Source organism: Corvus hawaiiensis, chromosome 5, assembly GCF_020740725.1.
Source record: "Corvus hawaiiensis isolate bCorHaw1 chromosome 5, bCorHaw1.pri.cur, whole genome shotgun sequence".
Lineage (NCBI taxonomy): Eukaryota > Metazoa > Chordata > Aves > Passeriformes > Corvidae > Corvus > Corvus hawaiiensis.
In genome coordinates this window covers 28,316,212-28,341,854 of record NC_063217.1, presented here as the reverse complement: position 1 = coordinate 28,341,854, position 25,643 = coordinate 28,316,212, and the positions used below count along the sequence as shown (strand labels likewise).

At 41.2% G+C, this 25,643-nt stretch overlaps 1 protein-coding gene across 1 annotated transcript in view; it reads right to left on the bottom strand.

Annotated features, from left to right (window-relative positions):
* Window positions 1-3,099: 3,099 nt before the first annotated feature.
* PDGFRA (platelet derived growth factor receptor alpha) overlaps window positions 3,100-25,643 on the bottom strand; it is a 35,045-nt gene continuing 12,501 nt past the window's right edge. The window contains exons 5-23 of the mRNA XM_048304617.1: window positions 25,119-25,249; window positions 23,608-23,779; window positions 23,319-23,508; window positions 22,700-22,815; window positions 22,096-22,222; window positions 21,090-21,283; window positions 20,550-20,644; window positions 20,307-20,439; window positions 16,130-16,234; window positions 15,333-15,443; window positions 14,432-14,585; window positions 13,160-13,326; window positions 11,899-12,014; window positions 11,222-11,344; window positions 10,545-10,656; window positions 8,639-8,738; window positions 8,412-8,517; window positions 7,481-7,716; window positions 3,100-6,478 (exon numbers count right to left, since the gene is read on the bottom strand). Coding sequence (XP_048160574.1) covers window positions 6,331-6,478; window positions 7,481-7,716; window positions 8,412-8,517; window positions 8,639-8,738; window positions 10,545-10,656; window positions 11,222-11,344; window positions 11,899-12,014; window positions 13,160-13,326; window positions 14,432-14,585; window positions 15,333-15,443; window positions 16,130-16,234; window positions 20,307-20,439; window positions 20,550-20,644; window positions 21,090-21,283; window positions 22,096-22,222; window positions 22,700-22,815; window positions 23,319-23,508; window positions 23,608-23,779; window positions 25,119-25,249 — 2,636 coding nt within the window. The 3' untranslated portion in view covers window positions 3,100-6,330. The remainder of the gene's footprint in view (window positions 6,479-7,480; window positions 7,717-8,411; window positions 8,518-8,638; window positions 8,739-10,544; window positions 10,657-11,221; window positions 11,345-11,898; window positions 12,015-13,159; window positions 13,327-14,431; window positions 14,586-15,332; window positions 15,444-16,129; window positions 16,235-20,306; window positions 20,440-20,549; window positions 20,645-21,089; window positions 21,284-22,095; window positions 22,223-22,699; window positions 22,816-23,318; window positions 23,509-23,607; window positions 23,780-25,118; window positions 25,250-25,643) is intronic.

Sequence of the window (25,643 nt, the reverse complement as noted above, 5' to 3'; positions counted from 1 at the left end):
GAGCTGTCTCTGGGAACCCACACATGCTTGGCTTACCTTCAACAAGGTGGCTGCAATTTCAAAGCTTAGAGCTGCCTTTAAATAGGCTTTTCTAAGACTCAGGTATCAGCTGGCACATGCTTCTGCTGGCAACACAAGGTCTGTTGTCTCAGGTACCCAGAAGTAATATGCAAAAGATGGCTTTTATGAGGCCAATTAGTAGAGCTGGAAAACACAACCCAGGTTTTAGCTACCCAAGCCTTACCTCAAGACCTGATATGAGTTTCTTCTCATTTTTTTCAGATTTATAAGGTGGTCTAATCTATAAGGTGGTGCAGCAGAGCTAATGGCAGGGTGGATACAGCAGTGTCTGATACATCAGATTGCTGCAGGGAATAGCTTGCAATTCAAGGTAATGTCAAACCTGCATGCCTTCTGGGGGTTACAGTTTGGGGGTCTTGGTACATACATTAGGCTGGTGCCAACTATTTTTTGAGTATCACAAAGGCACATGAATCTGGACCTCAGCTCTGCAGTGCTTCTAGTTCCTCATCTAGCACCAGCACAACACTAGAGCAACAAAAGAATGAATGCAGAGAAACAGACTTCATCTCAGGTGATATTAGGATATTTAAGGTCTCACTTCTTACCACACTTAAAATCATATTTTATTTTAAATCCCTCCCTCTCTCTCCATGAGAGGTAAGCTTTTTGAGGCAAAAGGCAGAGTGCCCTTCAGCGCTATCAGGGATAGCAAGGCAGTTGCCAGTCTCATCCTGTAAAAAACTGTGGTTATCACAGTAGGTTCAAAGTTCTTCCAAACAAAACAGCTGGAGCTGATGGACACTGTATGTTCTTCCTATTGCTTTAAGAGCTCCAGCTGCCCTGCCTCTGCAGTGGCAGTACGTCTGTGTTGCTGTGCAAGCAGAAACAGAGAAAGGATGAGGAAAAGAACAATTTCACATATTTTTGTCTGTTGCTTCCATCTTGTGGCCAACTCGGAAAAGAAAAATTTGGGTCTTTATTTCAATAAAGTTATTATTAACAAATGAAAGGAAACGCTGGAAATTTTAGAGGTGGTTCTAATCCTTACCTCCAGTTGTTTGGATGGGAATGAATTGGGGTTGGAAGTTAGGTTTTCCCTTGGAAAAGCATTGAACATCAATGCTGGCAGACGAAGGGGCTGGTGCCTCCTCTGCCACACAATCTGTTTTGGTGTCACACAAGCTGCTGTGCCAAGGGGTGCAGGACTGAGATGGCATCAGGAGGACAAGCCCATGAATGCTGAGCCCAACCCCTTACCTTGCTGTAGGCAGCAGTGATGGGACTCCCACAGAGTATGGACTCCGCTTCAGCTGCTGGCTTCATGAGCTAGCCCAGATCCATGAGATGACTTTCTCTCCTCATTGTTTTTGAGCTGACAAAGGCTTTTCTTTGTTTCCCTTTCACTTTTCCTGGGGACTATGCCAGCACACAGCTCCCATACCACACAACCTCTAACAATGGGGATGTTGATGGGACTCAGCAATCTTGCTGAGACAGTTGCAAAGGCATCATGCCTCAGGTTTCCCGAGCCACTGGGAGCATCTCAAGGTGGCTGGGTCACTTCTTTCTGGCTGGTGAACATGCTGCTTCCTTTTTGCACCACTCATAGCCATACAAAAGCTTAGCTAAAAACCTTTTTACCTGCATAACCTAAAGCCATTCCCTTCCTATCCTCCTGGCCAGAAGCCTTCCCTTCTCTGCTCCTGGCAGAGTTCTGCTCTCTCCCAGCTCCTCTTTCCTGGGCAGACTGCCTCTGCCGTGTGCCAGTGCACTCCCTCAGCACATTTCCAGCCAAATACTTGCTAGGGATAATACTACATACATATATAGTATTATTATATATGATATACAAATACAGCCTTGAGACAGGGAGCAAGACGATGTCGGATCCCCAGTCTGGTGGAGGAAGGGGACTTTTGCCCAAAATGGATCTGCTTCAGCAAGAAGGTGAGAAGCTCACTACCAATGCTCCCCAGCACGGACAGATATGCTCACAGGCACACACAGCCATACCCTGTGCTTGTGAGAATGCTCTGTACCCAGGCTCTTGCATAGAGAGAGATTTTGGTACCCCCACCCTTTATCCCACACAGCACAAATAACAAGTCCATTAGTCCTCATGTCTCACACAGCTGCTGAGCTTCCAGAAGAGCAGGTGCAGCTGAGCAGGATGTAAGGGCATAAACACATCCAGGACTCTTTCCTGTCCCCCTGTGGTGACAGGAAGTGGTGTGTGTCCGTGCAGTGTTACAGGATAAAGAGTTCTTTCAGCAAGGAGACACAAAGGAGAGACAACCTACTCTCTTATCTAAGGCAAGGGCCCAGGATGCTGCACCCCATTTGAATGAGGAGGGGGAAATGTTAGATGGAGAGTTTATCTCTCAGCAAGTTCTCAGCAAGAACAGTGACTGCCACAAGAACAGTGACCGCCCCAAGGACAGAAGGTTGCTAACCTACCTATCCACAGGGCATTCCCACAGCCAGCCCTGCCTAGCTCCCACTGGGAAACCAAGACAGGCTTTGGTGCAGGAAGTGCAGCTGTCAAGTTTAACTCTGACTTCAGGTTGAAATCTTGCAAATCTTCTCAAATTCACATTCACTTAAATACACTGTGTAAAATTGATTACTGTGGGAGCACAGAACCATACTAAAAATCTGGTTTGATTCACAGAGGAGGTGAGTTCAGCACAGGTTCAAAAAACCCTGTAGCCAAAGGCCTTTCCTGAGTGTGTGCAGACCAGCAGGCATCAACTCCCCCAGCACACATGGTGCCAAGGCCAAGGGTTTCATCTTGTGCAGGGAGCCCAGTGCCCACCCACCCACTCAGTGCTGAAGCACCACACCTGCTGTGTCTTGGGAGGTAATATGACTCCGCACGGATGTCACTTGCTATCCAGGTCATTTGCTGCCAGCACTTCCTCACTATACCCACTGGAAGGGCTCGGAGACATACTTGTCATTATTGCTTGATGCCTTTGCAGAGAACTCAACCAAAAACCGCTTGAGGGAAAAAATCCCTGAGTAAGACTGATTTTTTATAACCATCTTTCAATAAGTGAGTATAGACCCCTCACATATCCTTAAATTATATATCATTTATTGAAATATAGAGATCTTAATTTACAAGATTTTTTCAAATACAAAATATCAACAGGGGCATTTTTGAAATACATTTTGTGCCTACCACCACTCAGGCCAGTTTGCCCTTCTTCAAACATTTCACAACAGCCATCATTTTGGAAACACTTCCTTTTTTATTATTCTAAAATATAACTTTTGGACATTCAAAGTGCAACAGTTAACGTGCCTGTGGAATATATCACAGTAAAAAAAATATAAACAAAGGCAGTGATATAGCTGTCATAAATGTTTTGGCAGTATTCTAGAAGTCTATATAAAAATACTTATATACATATTGATGTATAACATCATCATATCTCACGTCCTTCATCATGTAATAGGACCATTTTGTACAAGTTGCAGACCACGCTGTAAGGAATTGGTTGGCCATTCCAAATCAAAAGCTGCATTTCATAGGATAACACTGATTGTCGTTATACAATTACTGTAGCAAAAGGTTTGGGAATATCTCTTCCAGTGGCTTCTCAAAAAGTAAGCCGTAAAAAAAAAAGTCTGTAATACTGATAATATTGTGAAACTAAACAATTCATCCTCTCACACTTCTCCCTCTATAGTAAATCCTCTGTCTTCCTCTCCTTCTCATTCCAGTTTCCAGGCCAGCTTATCTGATTCCAAGCCTGCAGTGAGTTGGGTTTGGCTAGACCCCTGCCATGGATGCAATTCATCTGCAAAATACTCTGACAAGATGGAGAATTAACATTACCGTGTACCAGAAAGTGAGCCAGCTCTGGTTCACAATTTGAGTTTAGCCTGAGATGCACTGTGAGATACAGAATGAAGCTGGTGAGGGGAAGGCAAATCTGCATGAAAATGTCCTTAGATTCCAGTAACTGATATAGTAAAACATACTGGGGCTGATTTTCAAACCCTGAAGAACACTAGGCCATGTGCAAAAATGCAGGTGAAATTGCTTGCCTAATTTGAATGTCTAGTTGTAAAGACTATACATGCAAATTAAGGCACTTGTGCTCTCAAGTGGCCATACAGATATCTGGGATATCCATAGTTAATTTGTGTTTCCTCAATTCATAGTTCGTAACCAGAGGGAGATTTCACATTGTCTCATCTGTCCTGGCTGCATCAAGAGTCTGTTTCACAGTTGTCCCCATACAGAGCTCAGTGATGTGCTTGGCTAAAGCATGGTCCCAGGTAGACACTTGGTCTTGATCTGTCAAAAGTAGAAGTAGAGAATGCACCATCATTCACCATTCCTTCTGATTGTCAGCTTCCATCGGGGTTGAAAATGTGGGGGCTCGCTTCAGGTCCTGTTTTCACATTTGCTGTGATCTTGTGCGCCGCCTCAGCCAGGTGACAGTTTGAAACCCAGACCCAGAATTATTTGCCTGTGTGGTGTCCCACACCATAACACTGCCAATATTGCATTTGATTTTATTTGGTCCAAAACTGTCCACAATAAGTGAAGTCAAGGGGACTTGCGGAGCTTTTTGTAGGGCCATTTGAAGGTAAACTGTAGTTTAACATGGCAGCATGTTCTGTCAGTCACTGCTGGTCCGTCTTTCACACTTCCTAGGAAAATACTGCAACACAGGAATGAGTTTGCACCACATTGGCATTGGTTATGTTGTAACCGAGGCTGGGCACATCCTAAGAGGTGCTCACTGCACTGAATTAAGGCAAAGTTTGAAAGTTGAGCATCAGAAAGGATGGGGCCCTTGGCAGCGATGTGGCTTTTTTCACATGTAAGTCTTCCAAAGCATCATATCTCAGTAACACATTGTACAGTGATAGCAGTAATCATAATACTTTGCTCATATAAGTGGTGTCAAAAACCAACAATTGCAGACTGAGAACAGGTTCATTTTCATGCACCTTCTTCCAAAAACCACTCCTAGAAGCATTTACCTTTTGTAGTTGCAGTCTGCAAAGACAACAGAGCTTTCTGCTCCTGTTTAAACTTGAAAACTAAGACAAGAATATTTGCTGCAGAATTATTTCTGCTTATTTGAACTCGAGTTTCAGTCTCGTATAGGAGATATGTCTTTATTTCTTGAACAGTTCAAATATCGAATCAGTTCTTCACAGCTAACCCCAGGATAAGATTTTGAGTACCCATGAAACACTAATAATGGGATATTGCTGGTGGTTTATCATAATCTTCCATTCCCCAGCATCTTGGGAATCTGTCATAATTTTTTTTTTTAAATTTAAATTTTTAGAACCTCAGTCAGAGGAAAACTAATTGCTTCTAGTATATCTGATTAGAAAAGCTCCTCAGCTCATTAGAGGAAAAAAAATCTTAAATTTTTTCTCCATTAAAGTAGTTTTAGCTAACCAGAACAATTATCATTCTGTGTAGATCAGAAAAAAAAAAGAATTGTTTCATAAAAATTTTTGGGCTGGAATTTTCTCCCCTGCACTTAAAAAGCTTTTACTGAAGGACAATGGATTTTAAAATATACATTTAGTGTTACTGAAAACAGTAGTAGTATTATCTTGAAAACAGCTACCTTCTATAGTTAATAAAGACTTACTAGGTTCTAACACCTATTATAGACTGACTTTTAATTATCATTATTATTATCATTATTATTCCCCTTTACTTGCACTAATGGTAAAAAGTAACATGTTTTATAGTACCAGTCAGTCCCTTGTGGTTTTAGACCTTTTTGGTCCAAAAGTGGTTTTTGCATGTTCTTCAATTCACATGATAGTTCAACAGCAGCTGACATTGAGATTGAGGGAGGAAGTACACAAAATTCGTGAGTGACCTCTTCTGAAATCCATGGCATATGTTCAACGTGCACCTCAAAAGATCCTTGAGTAGACAGTTATTTACATAATTACAATGGTGAAGTATTGCTGCAGTGGAAAATTGATCCATCAAAGTCATATGAATGCCCTTGAAACACAGAACTGGTCTGTTTGTGGCCTTTTCCTTCATCCTCCTACCAGTTTGAATGGCAAACAACACTGAGATGCTACTGAAGTACTGCAAGAAGCAACACTAAAAAATCCATCTTCAACATGTCTCTTTCATTTATACTCAGGCTGATTCCTCTGCCCATTTCTGGGAGTTCCTCTCTACAAATCCACCTCCTCTTCACATCCTTGACCTTTCAGTAAAGTGGTTTTCTCTGTGGAGCAGAACTCTGTAGACAACACAGGAAGCTTCCCCTTGTGCAGAGCTGGAATGTGTCGGTGGGGTTACAGGAAGCTGTCCTCCACCAGGTCTGAGGAGTCGATCCCAATGTCATCCATCATGTCAATGTCCTCAATGGTCTCGTCCTCTCTCTTGATGAAGGTAGAGCTACTGGAACCAGTTTCAATGGCACTTTCTTCAGATGTCTGTGAACTGGAAGAGACAAATACCTCAGAGATAAGGTACATGGTGACTGTGGCTGGGTAAATATTCCAGTCTCTAGCAGAACTGAACACTACCACCAGTTTCTTAGGACATGACAAATCTCATATATCAGAGGTAGTGAATCACCTTGGATTTCAAAGGAGCAGGTTGTTCTTATATTCCTCCAAGCACTTTCAGCCAGACTCTTGTTGGAGAAATAGTTTTATGACACTACTGTGACAATAGGTCACTTAGGTAAATCTAGGGAGGTCAGGTGAAAAGAAGATAGCAATAACAGACAGTAAGAGAACAGAGAGAGGTAATATGTCTTAATTTTGATAGTACTTTTAGGGACTTCTTTCTTCCCTCTCTTGAATAATGCACAAAAATATACCCCAAAAAAAAAAATTTCCAGGTTGCTGATTCTATATACTATGAATTAAGTGCTGAATTAAACCTGTGCCATTCACAATTAGGGTCACACAGTGTTGTGTTGTAGTGGAATTGGTCACACAAGTTGACAAGAGAGAAGTAAAGAGTTCTGGATACCCTGCTTTCATAGAAAACTATACCATAGAAGATATTATAAACAACTTCTCCAAAATTTTGAAATTTGTCTCATACAAAAAAATCAATCCTTTGAGATCTCATATGAAGCTCCAAGCTGTTGAGCTGTGGAGGTAAGATGTGCTGCAAAATGTGCCCAGAGAGCTACCAGACAACCACTGTGACTTGACCAAGCTTTTAAGGGAGTCCCAGAAACACGCAGAAGCACCCTACCAACAGTCCCCTTACCCTGGCAACCACAAAACAGGCAAAATTATTTTTTTCGCATTGGAAGCACTGTGGTCAGTCATGCTACCATATTTATATGCAACTCCCCCAATAAGTAGTTTCAAGAGAGCTAAGGAAACCATTTGCAGAGTATGATGCTGGAAAGTGTAAATGGACATTGCCAAACATGACCCCAAATGGTGACTATGGGCTACGGGATCTGTGAACTGCACCTACCTGTGTCTGTTTCTTTTGCCAAGCTCATCTTCAGAAACAGGGTCAATGTCAGGCAGGGGAATGATGTATCCACTGTCAGCACTCAGCCTCTGCTCATCAAATCCACTCTCCCTGTCCTTTAGCTTGTCTTCGTTCTTGTAGGTTACACCAATGTAAGCATTGTCACAATCCCCTCTCATGCGTGTGACAGCTGGGTGATCACTTTTCAGGAAGTCCAGATGAATCTTCTCATAGCTCTGAAAATAATCATTTCAACCCCCTCATTAGATGCTATTCACTAAGGCTGCCTTTCTTCAGATGGGCAGCTGTGATTCATTAGCCTAGAAAATATTCTGCCCTATGAGCCAGCAACATTGGATAGAGAAGTCCAGAATCTTTAATTGAAGGGAGAAGTGACACCTAAGTTTTAGATGATGCAGGAGCAAATGTAGCAGCACAAAGCAGACAAATAGATGTGAAAGAAGTGTAGGGAGAAGGGAATTAAGGTTGGTGGGGAAAATGAAACACTCAGTGATGGGGCAGACACAACTTGGCCAGAGCTATCAGAGGTATGAGGGGAGAACTTGCTGGCTTCAGGGTCCAAGGAAAGAGACAGGGAGATTATACACATGGGCCAAGAAGTCCCTTTTATAGAATTATTTCACTGCCTACAAAATACCATGAAAATACATAGTTCTCCAGTAGAAAAATTGAGTTGATAGGATTTAATTAGACAGGAAGAGTTCTGCTTCCCAGTTAATACCGCAGAGCTGCTTCTCTCAGTAAGCTCGAATAAAGAAACTGAACGTGCAAGGTCCCCATGCTAATCACACAATTCACATAGGTTAGAATGTGCCAGTTCAGCACTCATGGCTCTGATGGCTGGAACAATTCTTATAATTCCCTCTGAAGCAGTATACAGAAAACACGAAGAAAATTAAAAAGAGCAAACCTTTTTGTACTCTCCAGGCAATAAACTCTCCACAATTTCACTCAAATGGTAGAAAGAAGGTCTCTTCTCTGGTTCACTGTTCCAGCACTTCACCATAATCTCATACCTGCAGATAAGATGGAAACCAATTTAACCAACTAGTAGAGGAACATAACCGACCAAACAGAAACTAAAGCCAAAATTCTCTGGAGACTGGCCAGGTGTGGAAAAGCCAAATGCACACATACACTTCATTGGTAGCATGATCGGGTTTGGCCATTCGGTATCCACTCTTGATCTTATTGTAGAAAGTGGAATCAACCATCATGCCAGGATACGGTGTGCCACCTGCAGACAAAAGAGAAGCAAAAGTACTACTCTGTACTTGCCTATCCATGCGGAGTTCCCAAATACTGTCTTCCTGTTCATGTCATGCAGTGTTAATGCTGTAATTTAACATGACATCAGAATGATTCTTTCTTAGCCAGTGTTTCACATCAGGGCTATTGTCTTGACGACATTAAGCCCTAATGTGAAACGCTGGCTAGGAAAGATTGAAGTAGTTACTAGTTAGAAAAAAAATATTTTTACAGTGTTTATAGAATGTATTGGGGACAGAGAGTGTATGATACCTGGATGAGGTCATCAGCCTGCATTTGGCATGGCTGAGGTCACAGCTCTGCCCTGCCACTGCCTTTCTGTGAGAACTTAGCCCAGATGCTTGCTCTGTCTGGCATTATTGTCTTTGGCACCTGTAGGACAGCTGAGAGTGACACAGCCTGAGTAACACACCTCATCCTGGCTGCAAGCCCAAAGCCTTGGTGTAAGTCCCCTTCGTACCCCACTCGTCCCAGCTGGGCAGCTGGCTTCAGACAATAGCTAACATGTCACATGCATGGGTTGTCAAAAAGTTTGGACTTGGCCCAAGCTGACACAGTTAACTAATAATTTGGGTCTGCAGCACAGAGACATCGTTGCACTCATGCTTGGTTGTTGCTGATGTGTAAAAGGGTCATTCAAGCTGAAGTCAGCATGGTAGCAAGATGTTAAAATGTTCTTAACAAACACTGCTGAGGATATGTTTTACCCTCCAAGAAAAAACAACTTTCCCAGATGGAGGAGGCATACAATATTATTACTTCAGAAACCTCAGCCCTTTCAAAAGCAGGATTTTCACCTAAAACTTGGCTTCAGAACCTTTTTTAAAGGTAGGGCAGCAAACTACAGTGCTTCACATCCTGAGCTATCTAACAGCACTCCCATGCCTCCAAGGGGTGTTGGGGAATCGATATTTACAGGATCCTATAATGCCCAGATATTACAGTAATCAATACCATAAATAGTGGTGCAACTGTTGTTTTCTGAGAAGCAGCTATGTGACAACTTATTCTAGAAAATAACATTAGGCTTGGGCTTGCCGTGGGGTAGCGGTAGATCCCATACAGGCATGACTAATTCTGCTGGCAGTAAATCTGGGCAGTGCATGCTCACGGAAGCGGGCCATCCAACCATCCAGGAGGCTAATTAATGAGGCTGATGAGAGAGCCAGGCTGTTCCCAGCTGGGAGCTGTACATTGTCTGTAACTGCTATATATTGTCATAACCACTTTATGCTGCCATAAACCAACTGTGTGAACAGTGTTGACCTGCAAATGAGAAATCAGTGTCCCAGAAGACTGACATTAATTTTCATTCTGTAATGGGACTGAGACAGTCTCTTTTGAAACGGGTATGAAGAGACTGTTTCAAACCAGCTGCTGAGCTGGGCTGCAGCCCCAGGCACCCCATTGCAAGGGAGAAACATGTTCCTTCTCATATTAGACAGAAAATCAATCCTGTTATGGCACACCAATACTTTTCCACAAAAGATTTTCACACAGTTTTTTTAGTTTTATAGAAAAAAAGTATATTTCAAAAACAAAACCCTGAAACATTCGAACAAAAAATCCTCACCAAAACTAAAGAGAACTTTGGGAGAGTATGGACATTTCACTTCACACCCAACACTGGAATCTGAAGCCCCATATAGAAGAACAACTAAGAGTGGGTTTCACACATATATTTTTATGTGTAGAATTTGAAATACTTCATGTAGAACAGTTTGAATTGAAAAAACTTAATCACTATACATAGGAAAATATTCACGGTACATACCAAGAGAAAATATTTCCCACAGCAGAATGCCGTAAGACCAGACATCACTTAATGTTGTGTACAGGTTGTCAAAAATACTTTCAGGTGCCATCCATTTTACTGGGAGGAAAGTCTGTAACGAAAAGAAAGAAAGCCCAAACACACAGATTAGTCATTAAAGAAATGCCTACCATTGCAATTGTTGTTTGATAGCCAGGACTAACCTCTCCCTATAAGAAAAGTTATATTAACCTTGCTAGTCTTTATTTTTAATTCAATTTAATACAGAGGTACCAGGATGCTACTCATTGCGCCTCACAAAAACTAGTTAAACCATAACTGTATTCATTTTGTTACTAGCAAATGACCAGTCTGATTGAAGGTATGATGCAAAATCTGGCACTGCTGAACTAGGTCTGATATGTCATTGTTTGACAGTTCCTGAATAATTTATCCAGTCACAAAACTTGCCGGTTAAAAATGTATGACTGCGAAGTACTAAATGTGTACTTTTTGGCTTTAAAATAGAGTCAGAAAAGTTACAGGAATTAATGAACTGAAGATAAATTGTTCTGAGGAGCATTCATCCCAACGGTCAATTACTGTAACCAACACTGAATGGCAAGAACATGAAATAGCATTTAACACCAGCAGTTTTCAGTTCAGTTAAAGCAGAGCTCTGGAGATTAAGTACATACGCTGCCCTTGGAGACATAGTTGGAATCATGCATGATGTCTCTAGCCAGCCCAAAGTCACAGATCTTCACAATTTTTCCTTGAGCCAGGAGGACATTACGAGCGGCCAAGTCACGGTGCACACACTGTATGGAGAAAAATGAAGTTGTTCAAGGACATGCTTATTCCATGAGAGCCATTGCCCTTACAAAAGGGTGGACTTTCTAGGTACAGTCCTAGCAAGAACTTCTACTGAACAAGCACCTGCTAACAGGGGCAGGAAGGCACCAGTCCTCAGGACCAGCGAAGTCTCACATGGATGCATTGTAGGGGGGACGCAAAAGTGAGGTCACCCTTTCCCATTGTACCCATCATGTACTAATGATATGCCTATGCTTCTGACCATGCTGGTCTGTGACTGTATGGACCCTTCACCCAGACTCTGCTCTGATCCTCCAACATCTCTGACACCCTGACTCCAGCAGTGCCACTGGATGCAGCAGGAGAAGAGGCCAGACTGCTGCTTTGATTTTTTTCCCACCATGGTGATCTCTATCTCCAGGTAAGTGAAAAAGCTGTCTATATCTCCAAAAAGAATACTATATTGTGTCATATGCTCAAAATCTAATTTAAAACCCATAGCTGCAGAAGAAAATTTTACACCTTTTTCCATTTTACCTGCTTTTTTAAATTGACTTACATTTTTAGAAGCCAAGAATTCCATTCCCCGTGCAACCTGGTAGGTGAAGCTCAGCAAATCCAGTAGGCTGAGGCCCTCTGAACTGTCATCTGAAAGAAGGTTTTTGACTTCTGATTCTATTGAAAAAAGAAGAAAAATATGGTTTTGCTGTGGGGTGTGAAAGTAGCATTCATCTTTCCCTACCTATCATGATTCTGAGATGATGATTTTAGCAGAGTACCATGACCAAAACAGTCTTTTCGTAGTAACTATTACCACTTTTAATGTCTGCATCAGTCACTGACACATACTGCATTCTTAAAAACAACCAGGGTTAAATAAAGGTTTTGGGTTTTCTCCTGTCTGTAATTTTTTCCCCTGGGAATGATAGGAAAAAGTAAAGTTAAAAAAGTTTCCTGGAATGTCACACAGGTTGTTTATTCAGTGTGTGGTACAAAAATATTTATTCAGAGGTGATGCCTTCACTAGGATTTTGTGCATGCATGTACATTTTTATCTGTTTATTTTTGCTGAATGTTGTTGTTTCCCAGGAATTATTCACTGTGACTAATCCAACACCAGCAAAAAGGGTCAGGAATTCTATGGCAACAGTTCTTATTTCTTTTATGAAAAATGTCAGAAAAAAACAGTCAAAAATTCAGTGATTCATTTTCCCCGACTGTCCTAGAGCACAACATGAGTGCATAAGTCTGCCATGTAAATCTGGGACTGGATATGGTTCCGTTTCTGGGGCCTGGAGGCAGAAGTGACAGTGTCTGTTTTTAAACAAAAGCATATTTGCTTTCTGAGAACAGGGACAGGGAATAGGATGCATTCATTAGCTTCATTACATAATCCAGGAAAGTATTTGGGAGTGTTCTGGGTTTGGTAAGTTTCAGTTAATGTGAAATGTAAGTGGAAACAGAACAATATAAACTACTATTATTATTGGTCATTGCTATTGTTCAAAATCCTTCAAACTACAAGACTGATAAAATCACTGCCTCCAAAGAGTGCCTACAGCCCCATTGCAGAGCACAACCACCCAGCGCTTCAGCACAGAAACAAATACGCAACTGGATCCCTTCTGCTCCAGCAACATGCACTCCTACCCCCAGAGCATAATGGAAGAGCACAACCACAAGCTTTTAGCTTACAGCTTATGCTCTTGCTGAACAGAGCTAAGCAGTTTGTGTGCATTTAGAGGACAAAAATAAGATATGTGTTTACACTAGAGTAATTTGTATTAATGATATATGCAGAAGGGACAGTCCTACATTACCTGTCATGGATTTCTTTTTATACGAAGCAGGCCGATCATACACAGATCTCTGAATATCAGAGTATTTAGAGCCCTCCTTCCTCTCCAGCATTGGCACATACTGAGTGGTATCAGCTTGTTTCATGTCCATGTATTCTCCAGTGTTTTCAAACGATAATATCACGTAACTGAAATTGGAAAAAAAAGTACAAGTGTATTCAGCTAGTGACTTCCCTGTCACAGCATGCATGTATCTAACAGTTCGCTTAAGGTGTACCACTGTACTGATGTGAAATCCAACATCTGGCTTCTTGTTAGGGAATACATATATATACATATATATCATTACCACATATCATATATATAACATAACCATCACTTATTAATACATGTTACTGTGTATCCTGTAGTCAAACACAAGCGCTTCAAATGTAGGCTTTTGCCAACAGTCAGGTATGTAACCATGCCTTATGTCCCAAAATCCCACTGAACTCAAGTATCACTACCTAGGGCTTTTAGCTCAAAGTATTCCAAATGATAGATGTAATTTATTCACCCAGACAGTTTGCATCAAATCCAGTCCTGCTGAACAAACCCATGCCCAGATGAATAGTCCTGGCTTTACTCAGCTATCAAGTTATCTACTTGTCTGAGTGGTTTTTTGAATGAATCTCTGTTTACCTTTTAAATCCTGGCTAGTTTTATGGCATTGCTTTATTGCTGAATGTATGATGACAAAATTCCTCAACCATCGTCTGGAAAAAGCTATGGGATGAACATTAACCATTAGGAAACTGTCGAGAGTGGCTATTGGTAGATAAAGGAGAGGACCTGAGCTTGGAGAACAAGCTCTGCCAGATTGTCTGAATGGAAGGAGTTTTAGACAGTGGAAATTCCCCAAGCATGGAAACAAGCAGACAGGTAGATGCCCTTTACTTTTAAAAGTTTGGTGTGTAGAGCCAAAAGGATATTTAAAAAAAAAAAAAAAGAAACACTGGGCTGTGATTTATTAACAAAAATCTTCTTTGGGATGTCAGGGTGTCTATGGAGAAACCACAGGGGTCCTTAGACTGCAGGCATCTCTACATGCAGGTAACACAAATCCAGGACAGGAAGACTGAACAAGAACTATTAAAACCTTCCCAGACCTATGAAACCTGACAAATAAAAGTCTAACGAGAAAAATTAGGGAGGGCTTTAAACCAATGAATGAGAGTAATGGAATAAGGGTTAATAGTGACTTAAGTCCTTAAGTTGCATATCAGGTATTTCTTTTTTCCTTTTTTTCCCGACCTTCTTGTGCTTTCATCAGCAGGGTTCATCCCAAAGATATCCAAATCTTTTTTTGGCTTTTCTGGGTGTCGGTTCAGGAAGTTGTCCCTGTTCTTATGCAAGTAGTTCACCAGATCACCATAAAAACAGTATTCAGTAATGATGTAAATAGGACCTGTTAAAATAAAGCAAAATTATGCATTATGAGTGGGGTCTTTGAAAAACAGAAACAAACACAAAAAGACTCCAAAAGTAGTAGAAAATGGAGTTGTGAGTTAATGCATTTCTATCTATTAAGTTATGACTGCAATTATTACCAAATATCAGGCAGGTTTCTGAAACCTATATTTGTTTATATTTGTTGGTAAATCCTTTACTTGAAACCTGTGTTTATGCCTGGAAATAGAACACAAACTTTTCTAAACAATGTCAGAACAATAATATAAGAGCAAACATTTACTTGAAAGCCTTTGGGTACACAATATAGTAAAAAAAGTGCTCCGAATTAAATTTGTACAATTTTATAAGATCTGGCAATTAGAATATGTAGCCAATGTTATACAAACAGAGGAGCAGTTGGTTAGATAATCTCCTGCCTGGGTTCTGCCCCGTTGGAGCTCTCCTCCCAATCTCCTGCCCTACCTTTGTTGTGTCTATGATTACATGGTGCAAAAGAAAAGGCCCTTAGTAAACTAACAGGCAAGACTAAATAAAATGTTTAAAATGCATCAATAAGCATTTGTTCGCTGTGGGAAAGAAAGCTGGGAAAGTACTAGAAGTTATACCTGGGCATTTAACAGTCTACAGAGCTACAAATACATGAAGATTACATAAAAAGCCAAAAATCTTTAGGCATCGATGTGCTTGTTAAGTACTGAATGATGACCCCACAGCAAACCTTTATTTTGTCAACCAAACCCACCTGATTTCGTACAAGCTCCAAGCAGATTTACAATATTCAGGTGGGGGCCAAGATGTGTCATTATCTTCAGTTCAGACATGAGTGCCTGTTTTTCACTGGATCTAGCTGTAGCTGTAGAAAAAACACAGTAGCCACTCAGTGGGAGCAATCACCTTTTTCATATTAACAAACAATTTCTCCTTGCTTGCCTCATTGGAGCATTGCTGCCATGGTTTCTTGAAGAAGACCATATCCTTTACTTGATAAGTGTCTTTCTTGGGACTTGGAGAGGAGTCACGAATGATTAATAAGGGACTCACTTGATGTGGCTCAGTAGCTGACCCAGTCTGTTTGTTCCTCTCCAGGGGTGTAGTGTGGCACAGAAGCACTCTACAAGCTGCTCATTCAACACAAGCAAGCGCCCCATGGCTCCTACAGAATCACTGCATCAGATTCTCAGTTCTCATGAACTAGGAAATCTTCAGTGAACTTAAGATTCTTACACAAGACCTGCCTATTTCCCTTTGTTGTGTAGCTCTCATCTGTTCACAGACATTCATGGTTACTTTAGCTTTCTCAGTATTTGTTGAGTTATTGTGGCTGCTCAGCTAAACCTGAACTTTGGATGTTTTCAAAAGCCATGTACCTTCATGCTTGAAATGCCATAAAACAATCTAACATATAATTTTAAAATCCAGTCATCCCACCATTCATTTTCAACTTTAGATATGAAGAATTAATTTATAACAAGCAATGTTTGAAAAACCCTGTGGGAACCTGCCCTACCTAGCTTGGGAAATGGAACCATGATGACTTACGTTTCAGCATTTTCACAGCTACTTTCATCACTGGCTGAGAGCGACTCAGTCCATATGCAGTCCCTTCAACTACTTTTCCAAATGCACCCGAACCAAGGATCCGACCTGAACACAAAGGAGAGCATTATTTATTTCAGAAAGTAACAGCAATTCAGCTCCTTTCCTGTCTCCATTCCTCTGCAAGTTGATTCTTGTGTGGAAAGGGCACATTCCCTTAGCCAGACCACTGGTATTATTTCTATTCCTGTTGTTTCTAAGCAGAAAAAGCAGATATGAAATACTGTCATTAAGTACAATTCTTAAAAAGATGCAAGCAAACATCAAGAGCACACCTGCACCTGGAAGCTCAGCTCATTGAAATTCATTTCTTCCTGTACCCTGCCATCTTCACTTTATCCTCTCTAATCATGGCTTGTCCTAGGCTCAAGCTGACCTCTTTGCCTCAGTCATCACCTGATTAAAATATAGGTGTGTACCTGACTTACAAATCTGAATTGGGTCCCTCAGCTGTAGTTTTGTTCTATTATGTAATGCTGGATACATCCAGCAGTAAAATGGACTAAAGCACATCAACAGCACATTCAGAAATAGACAGGCAGGACCACTGCAGATCTGCAAGAAGCTGAAATGCATGTTGACCATGTATGAAGGGAGACTTCTCTGAAGTTTAATGTACAAGTGTGTTTCATCTGCTGGAATAAATTGTATTGCAAATTTCCAAGTGCTGCAATGAAACACCTAATGTTTATAGATCCTTTACTCTTCCCACAAATCACTTTAGACAAAAATTTTGGATTAATATATCCTGTCTTCTAATATGGATACAGTCTCCAGAAGAATTGTGTACAGATTGAGCAATATTTTAGAGAAAAATGAACTGTACAAACATACTCCAAAATACTGTATTTCATAGCTTCTGCATTGAAAACCAAGTTCATCAAGGCAACACTTAGTGAATGAACCTGCATGAGGTCCAGATGCCAGAATATAATCATATGCCTGACAAGCTGTCACTTTGATTTTATGTTACTTTTTTGACTTTGAGCACAGAAAGAATTAGTAGTGACTTTTACTATGGAGATAAAGCATTTTGTCTTTGACATTCGTTTGCAGTTTGAACTTGTCACCTTTTACACTTCTGAAGGTGTTATCTGGCATGCAATGCCATATGTTTCTGTTATCCTCTAGTTACTACCCCCACTTTTATTGTACACATGCTTTTGAAAGAAAATTTCCAGCCTAACAATATCTACATCATTAACAAGCACAAGAAATGGTTAGAGAATGCTTAGCTGAGTTAACACTGACAAACCTCTCCAAAATTATGACAGCATAGTTTGTCATGCCCACAGAAACTACGTGATTTCTTTTCAAGATTCCCATGCTCCAAAGGTTGTCCTTTCCGATCAGAATGTGAGAAAGCTTCACACTAAATTTCAGACTAATTCAAACAACACGAGTCTGAAATTTGGCCCCTGAAACTTTTCAGACTAAAGGCCTGGGAGCCATATGGCAGGATGCAGCCCTTCAGAATGTGATGGCATTTGCTGATGCTCCTTGATCTTATTGTCTTCACAAGCCAATTCCTCCCCAAAACCATATTGTCAGCTGAGCATGAGGCACACATCTCCCTCTCCATCACCTCTGCTGGGCTGGGGTGCATGTGGAGACAGTGAGAGCACTTCCGGAGTGGCAGGGAGCCATCACTGCTATTTCCCCTTTTCAACCCTCTCTGCAGATGTAGCCCAAGCCCCATTTCTTTTGCATTTGAAATTTGGAGCCAGGTGGGAGCTAACTGTTCAAGAACTGGAAGCATCTGTAATGCCATCGTATTCTTGATGAGTGCTTCATTGAAGCTCAAAATTATAGTGGGAGTTTACTTTTCAGTATAAAGGCACTGCTATGACCTGCTTGCTGAAGGAGCAATGCTGCTTCACCACCATAGGGGGACTGTGCAGACACAGCAGCAGCTCAACACCCCTCAAACTAATGGAGGAACAGCAGCTGATTCAGCCTCTGTACCCATCCACAGAGCTTATCTGCTGTGCCTGCCAGAGAGGTGCTGCTTCTCTGCTCAGAGAACAGAAATACAAAGGTGAAGTCTGTGAATTTGTTCCAGATGCAACCATCTCAGCTGGGTGCTTCTTTTGCTAAAATTGACCTGGGATAATCAACCCACCCCAAATGAAGCAATAAGTATCTTGGTCTATATTAAAAGCCAAACAAGCATCAAACTTTATAATCTACCCAGTCTAGACTCATGAAATTAGGTACCACATCTCTGAGTGCTGTGTGACTTGAATCTTAACTTGCCTTTTTCAAATGGGCATGGGTCTGATTCTGTGTCAGACCAGCACTTCATTTTGTTGAGGTCACCAGGACAAATGAGTGGCTTGCTGGGAAGTGATGAGAGCAATTCTGCTGTCTCTGTACAGCCACCCTAGTATCCTGAGCAGCAGCACTCAGACCCCATTCCTCAAAAGGTGCTGCTCTCAGCTCTGTCAGCTAGACAAGGAGGTCCAAGTCCTGCTGGAACCTCACTAATTCTCAGCAGAGCCAGGAGAAGGCAGTGGTGTTCAAACAGCTCATGGCATTACTGCACTGTTCCTTCTGGTACACATCTCCTGGACTTGCACCAGTTCATGGGCCCTTTAAACAGCAGTATCAGCATGGCAGATACTGTGGATCAGCGAGTGCAAAGGGAAATTTGCAGTGTAACCCAAATTTATCAATTGAGGCTCCATCCAGCCAATGTTCAGAGTTGGCATTTAACACAGCACTGCACTCCAGGAACTACTGGCTAGAAAAAACAAATAAATGCCAGCTGGCTTACACAGCTAGGATGGGAAACACTCATCTGGCTGAGCCAAAATGGGTTTGTAACCTGCTTCAGAGCCTTCCTGAACTAAAGGTGTAATTGCTTTGCTGTCATCTCCCACTTAGATAAGAGAAAATCCACACAAACCAGAATTGTCAGCCCTGGAAACAAAAGAGGGTCCCCCCTCACCAGCAAGAATTTAATATGACAGAAGTGCCAGCGGGTAAGTATGTCAAGAAAAGCACTTGTGCAATCCAGATTGCCAAAAGGATATGGAGCATTGGGTTTTAAAGTTACTGACTATTCTGAATACACTTGTAAACAAGAAAGCATTAAAGCAGGCTGGTGCTCATGAGTCAGAGGGAGACAAAGTCACAGAGGTGGTCTTTAACAACTCAGATCTGACAAATCCTATTTAGGCATATAATTAAAGTCTGGGTTGTAATAACATAATTCCATAAAACATCCACCCTCCTCTAGTCTTCAATTAGCAACATGAATTTAATTAAAGGATATTGTTCCTGAACCAGAAATTTTTGTCTTGCTTCTTTCAAGAATTAACTCTTTCTCTCTGATGGTGAAGAACTACACCAGGGGAGTATGTTGAAATATATCAAACAAAACACATTTCTTCTTCTTCTCCTCTGTTTTGTGATACAATTTGGTGCACAGATATCTCCAAGAGAGGCAAGCCTTGTATGTTTAAAGCACTATTTGGATAGAACATTAAAATTTTCTATAGTCATTACTCTTTCAATTGATATAAAAGCGAGATTGGGCCAGCCTTGAGGAAGTAATTACGACTGACTTCTGTATGAATTCCAATGAGGAACAGCAAAGCAAGAAAGCAGAAGGGGAAGGAAGAAGGACAGTAGCCACAAAAATATGCAGTTACTCAGCACTGATATGTGCGTGGCATGGATTAATAATTGAAAAAATATTTTTAATAAAACTACATAACTAGTTGCAGATTTTCTTGGCCTCTGCATGTAAGTATATAAATGTCTTGCGATAAAATATACTGACATCCTTCTTGTGGATGCCTTAGCAGAAGTGAGTGTTGAAAAGGGCATTTAACACTGAGACAGTCCCCTAAGTCACATAGGGGTGGACACTGCACACAGGGCATGTGGAGGAGAACTAGAATGGAGGCACAGGAGACACTAACACAAAGACCTCAGGGCTGATGCCACTGTAGAAGAAGAAGATCAGGAAGGAGAACTGAGGAGAACAGACAGACACAGAGAGACTGTGGACTTTGTGGCCATAACTTCCATTGCAAATCCTGCAGAGACCTCAGAATCGTCATTAAATTTCTCCCCAAAGAAGGGTGAGGTTATTCCCTTACAGAAAACTTACCAAGCACTAACCCATCTCGAGGAAACTCCCATCTGGAGTCATAAGGCAGTTGCATTGGGTCCACATAAATATACTCGTGGCCATCAGGGCTGATAGACTCAATGACTCTCCATCTAATCTCATACCTCGGCTTCTGCAGAGCACATTGAATGCAAAACCAAGCATTAGTCCTGTACCCAACTTTAGAGCAGATCAAAACCCAGCAGGACTCAGCACCCAAACTGGAATACTTTTCTACATTACCTGTTTCCATATGATGACCAGGACAATCAGTGAAATTATCACGATCACTAATAGCACTAAGACAGCAGCAGCCACCGTTAGCTCTGATCTCAAGGCTGTGGAGTAAGAAGATAGACCATATTTTCCTCCTGAACCACAAGGAACATCGCACACATAAGACTCTCCTATCACTGCAGTTGCCATGTCCTGCAGAAGTGGCAGGAGCAGTTCCTGAGGCTGGTGACTGTAAAGTCTTTCCAAGGCCAGAGCTGCTCTGCCATCTTGTTTCAAAACCAAATGCAGATAGTCTAGAAGAATGTCCCATAGCCAGTGCTAATAAAATGGCAAAATGAATTATGGAGCCACATAGTAAGCAAAAAGCAGATGCACCATAAAGACCTGTAAAATGCCTTACCCTCAGAAGTTCCAGGGTGGGAAAAAAGTCCAATTTAATTCACTATCTACAATAATTCACATTTTTAGCCATTAGGAAAACTGGGGTGAGTTAGAGGAGGGTCGGACTGGCTGCTGAAATTGCATAGAAGGACAAAGCAAACTCACTGGGAGCCACAAGCTTCAGTTCTCGAGTAACAGCACCAAGGTCATTCCTTGCCACACATCGCACCGCCAGGGTTTCCTCTACCTTCTGGAAGGTCACCTGGCTTTCCACCATATTTTTCTCATCCAGGTGGGCTTCCATGTGAATATCAGAGATATTGTTAGTCAAAAGAGTCCATGAGGTGTCATTGCTGCACCTGCAGAGAAGAATAATGGGGGAAATAGGCATTTGGTTTAAGTATGGGTAAATAAGAGTGAACAGAACAAGAATTACCTTTCCCTGCAAATTTCTTCTGACAACAATACATTTAAGGGCCAGAAGGGTCTTTAGATTGCCTCTGTGAAAAACCTGCACCTTTCTTCCCTCAAAATAATTTGCATACTGATCCTCCTTACTGTTGATTAGAGGGCCCAACAATGCAGCCCAGCAGGTCTGGTAGAGATAGACCTTGGTGTCACTGTGTATCCAGTGGAGTTATGGCACTGGATGGATCTCTATTTCTCACAGAATCCTTAGCACTGGACAAGGCTTCTGGGGGCAGGGCTAGGAGGACAACCGTCCCACCAGGCAGTAAGTAGTTTCAGCACAGTAAGAGGAGAACCCAGCCTCCTAGCCTTCTTCCATGCATCATCTACCCCTCCCTGTTGGATAATATCCTAAGGAAAAAAGCAGCTTTCCAGTACACACAGAAAGAGCCAGTATAGAACTAGCAAAAATGGGAGCAATTACACCACATGTCTAAAATACTTAGAAGGTGAAAATTATAATTAGGGGGGAATAATTACAAGTGAAAATATAGAAACACACAGGAGTGGTAATGAGGCAGACTGAACTATTTGGGAAATTAAAAATATTCCCTGAATGGAGGGACAGCTACTTCTCAAAATCCTTACTCAAACCAGGACTGTGAAATCCACAGAGTTGGCTTATTGAACAGAAAGCTAATTATGTTAAGCTAATTGAGGATACAAGTCATTTTTCAGATAAGAAACCACCCATTCCTCTTACTTTTTAATGTCCTTGCACACCAGCCATTCCACATCGGGAAGTGGGGTCCCCTCTGCCAAGCATCTCACTGTCTGCCCACCTGCAGAGCCATGGTGATCATCCACAAGGGCTGAGATCAGAGCTGGAACTGGGAAGGAGTCAGAAGTTTGTTAAACTATTTGTCAGTGCCTACAAAAAAAACAACTTCAAATTTCAAAGCAGGACAGGTGTTGTTTGGCCAACATCTTAGCAAGAGCTACAGGCACAGACTCATCCAGGAGGTGCTTGTCTCCTGTAGGACAGAGTGGATTCTAGGCCAGAGCAATGAGAAGGAAGTGCTGCAGTTGTGCCACGTCTCCATGTCATGCTAAATTAGCTATCATTCTGCTGTCAGCTGGAATAACTTAGCTGGGAGGATAAAGTTTCTTTTTGGCTCAAGGCCAGTGCAGAAGTGAAAGCCAGGATCAGGGTAGAAAAGCTCCAGAGACTAACACACACGCACTCCTCCACTCACCCTGGTTCATGCCTTTTGTATATCCATACTCCAGGCAATCCAGTGTGTAAGTGGATCAAGTCTTTACTGTGTGGCATGACTTCTGGAGGGCAAGGCTTTGGGGTTCCTTACCTTGTATTAGCAATGAGAAGGTGTATCTTTTAATCTCATCTTCATTTTCAGCAACCAAAGTGTAGTATCCACTGTCTTCCTCCTTGGCCCGTATCAATTTTAAAATACTCTGAAACCTGCAGAAATGCAAGGTGTTGTTTGTATTTTTAATACAGGCATGAAAAATCTATTTTGGTGCAACACATAATCTGGGTATGTTGCTATTACAACATAGTGACATTTAGCATTTTTAGCACGCCTTTAACTAAAGTCATTACTCAAGTGGTAAATAACTATCAACATACAACTGAGAAAGAAGCGGCCTTAGTTACTTTCTGCAAGGACCTGACAAAGCCCTTATTTTACTGGAAATAGCTGCAAATTATTGGTGTGGAGACATGTTGAAGGGAGCGAAGAGGTTTAGTGCTCAGGAACCTTGAAGAGGTTGATGTTATGGAGGGAGTAAGAAGAAGTAAATTAGACATCGCCTTTTAGAATAGAAAACAAATAAACTATTTTTAAATGCTGCTGAGCAAGGAGCAACAAACCGAGGTGTAAAGAGTGAGCAGGAGCAGTGCCCAGGTTTCTTGGGGAGGAACTCGAGTCAGCATGGCAAAGTAAGGGTCAGAAGGTTTTTTACCTTGTTTCCTGGACTCTGTTGGAACTAGTAACAATCTCTGTAAGATTTTCAATCAGAGTCACATTATCCTTCAACCAGTACATTTTTGGTGCTGGGTAAGCCTGCACATCAACAACAAAGTTTTTGACTTCATGAAGGTTGACAGCTTCTAGAGGGCTAAACTGAGGCTCCAGGTGAACAAAGCCTTTGTCTGTAAATGAAAAAGCCTTGGGTAAACAACACTATGCAACATTTTTCAAGAATGGTGTTTTCCAATGTGTTAATAATTTACACTGAAATCAGACTATACCATGAACTGTAATGACTACTTTCTTATTTTCCTTAACCTCCTTGGTTGCATGCCGAGCAGTACATTCATAATCTCCTGTGTCTTTCACTGATGCCTCAGGAATGGTCAAGGTGTAAACCAGCTTCTGTGATGGGACTTTGATATCATCAAGTTTTATCAGACCTTTTTCTTTCTGTAGTTTGGAGAAGGAAAAAAAACCTTGCTTAAGTAACTGAACTGAAAGCACATCATTGAGGATCTTTGATACCCCTGAAATGAGAACAACCATCTAAATCCTGTGTTGCAGAAGACTTGTTTACTCAGTTAAGGATGCCTTTTTCAGCCACAACAGAAAAGCTGTGCCTATAAATAGACCCTTTTGGGGGCGGGCACAGAAGGTTGAGGAGGTTGAGAGCTGATATTTTGTTCACACGAAACAAATACCTTTGAAAAATTGGGTAAGCAACTTGAAAGAGTGATTCACTGTTTATGCACTACCTTTTCCTCAGATGTGAAAGACGCTTGACTCCCCTTTGTTCAGTGCCCATGAAGTAAGATTAATTTTTATCCCCTTCACCAGACAAAAAGTAACCAGTTACTAGATGCTACGTTCTGCATCCTCTCAAAACAAGAATAATTTATTGACAAGGAGAAAACTCCTGAGAGTAAAGGGATGGTAAGAATGACGGACCATGTTATCATGAGAGGCTAGTACAAAAATGTACTGGGGCTAGTTTTGAAAGGTGGTATATAGCAGAGACTATACTGATGTGTAAGATGGAAAACAAAACAAAACTTGCTTAAATAATTTTTCCTCTTGGGCTCGTAACTTACCTCAATAAAAGGTGGGATTTGGAGTAACAGCTAGGTACACTTCAATTATACCATTCCTTCAACCAGACTTTTTACATGGGATACTCTGAAATTGCCTGGAACTGGCCCTAGCCAAGTTTCACTGAATAAAAGTTTTCACTGCAAAAGGATGTTAAACCAGTTTGAAAGATTTCAGGGTTCTACAAAAGTTTTAAGATTTTCTTACTAGATGTTTCTCATTAGTAATTACAGTGACTGTAAGACTCATTTCAGTTTACACCTGCATAATGAAGAACACCTAAGATTATAGACTTGATTCTTCATTGTCCTTTATTATCCTCAAGAACCAGGATTTAAGAGAGCCATTTTAGAGCTTCAGACCTTCAGTAGCAAGCAGAGCTCTACTCAGATGTCCAACACACCTAGATCTTTCTATTTTCACAACATTTCTCTTTTTTGCAGCAGCACAAGACCTGAGGGACAGCATTCCTTCCTCAGCCATACCTCAACTTCTTCTCAGGTTTTGCTTAGTTATTAACAGCAAATTTACCTTTTGGGACTGACTTTCTTTTACAGTAACCTAAAATTAAAAGAACTTACTTGGTTTTGTCTCCTCAGCTGTCCTCATTCAGATAAGAGAGAATATTTTACAACCCCACTTGCTTGCCTAATAAGTAAGTACAAACATTGAGGAAAGAGAAATAAAGAGAGATATTTACCACTTTCCCAGGATAATTCCACTGTAAATTAACCACCTCATTGTCAAAGACCACACAAGTTACTACGATGGTCTCGCCTGTTTTGTAGACAGTTTTAAGAGCTTCAATTTCAACAGGCAGCTGTGAAGTAGCTAAGGGAAGAGAGAGATCTCATTTAGTTTTTAAAAGACTGCAATTTTCACATGGTGCTGTTTCAGAGGATATCCATTTCACTTCCTCTACTGAGGAATCACCTTGAAAATTCAGTTAAAGTACTGCTGATCTATACTAATATAAACAATTTGTATTTAAAGCATGAACTGTACAGGCATTGAGTTCAATCCCACAAAGAAATTATCCACAAATAAAATTTCAATTAGAAGTTCCTATCTCAAATCCCCCTGTAAAAAGGCATTGGGTATAAAAGCAATTTCCCCTTTTGCTAATCAGTGACCTTGAGAGTCTTTGAGAATTCCTTGATGGCCAGGAAAAATGTTTTCAAAATAATTAAATCATTATGTTTTTCAGGCTACCCAAAGGTCTACA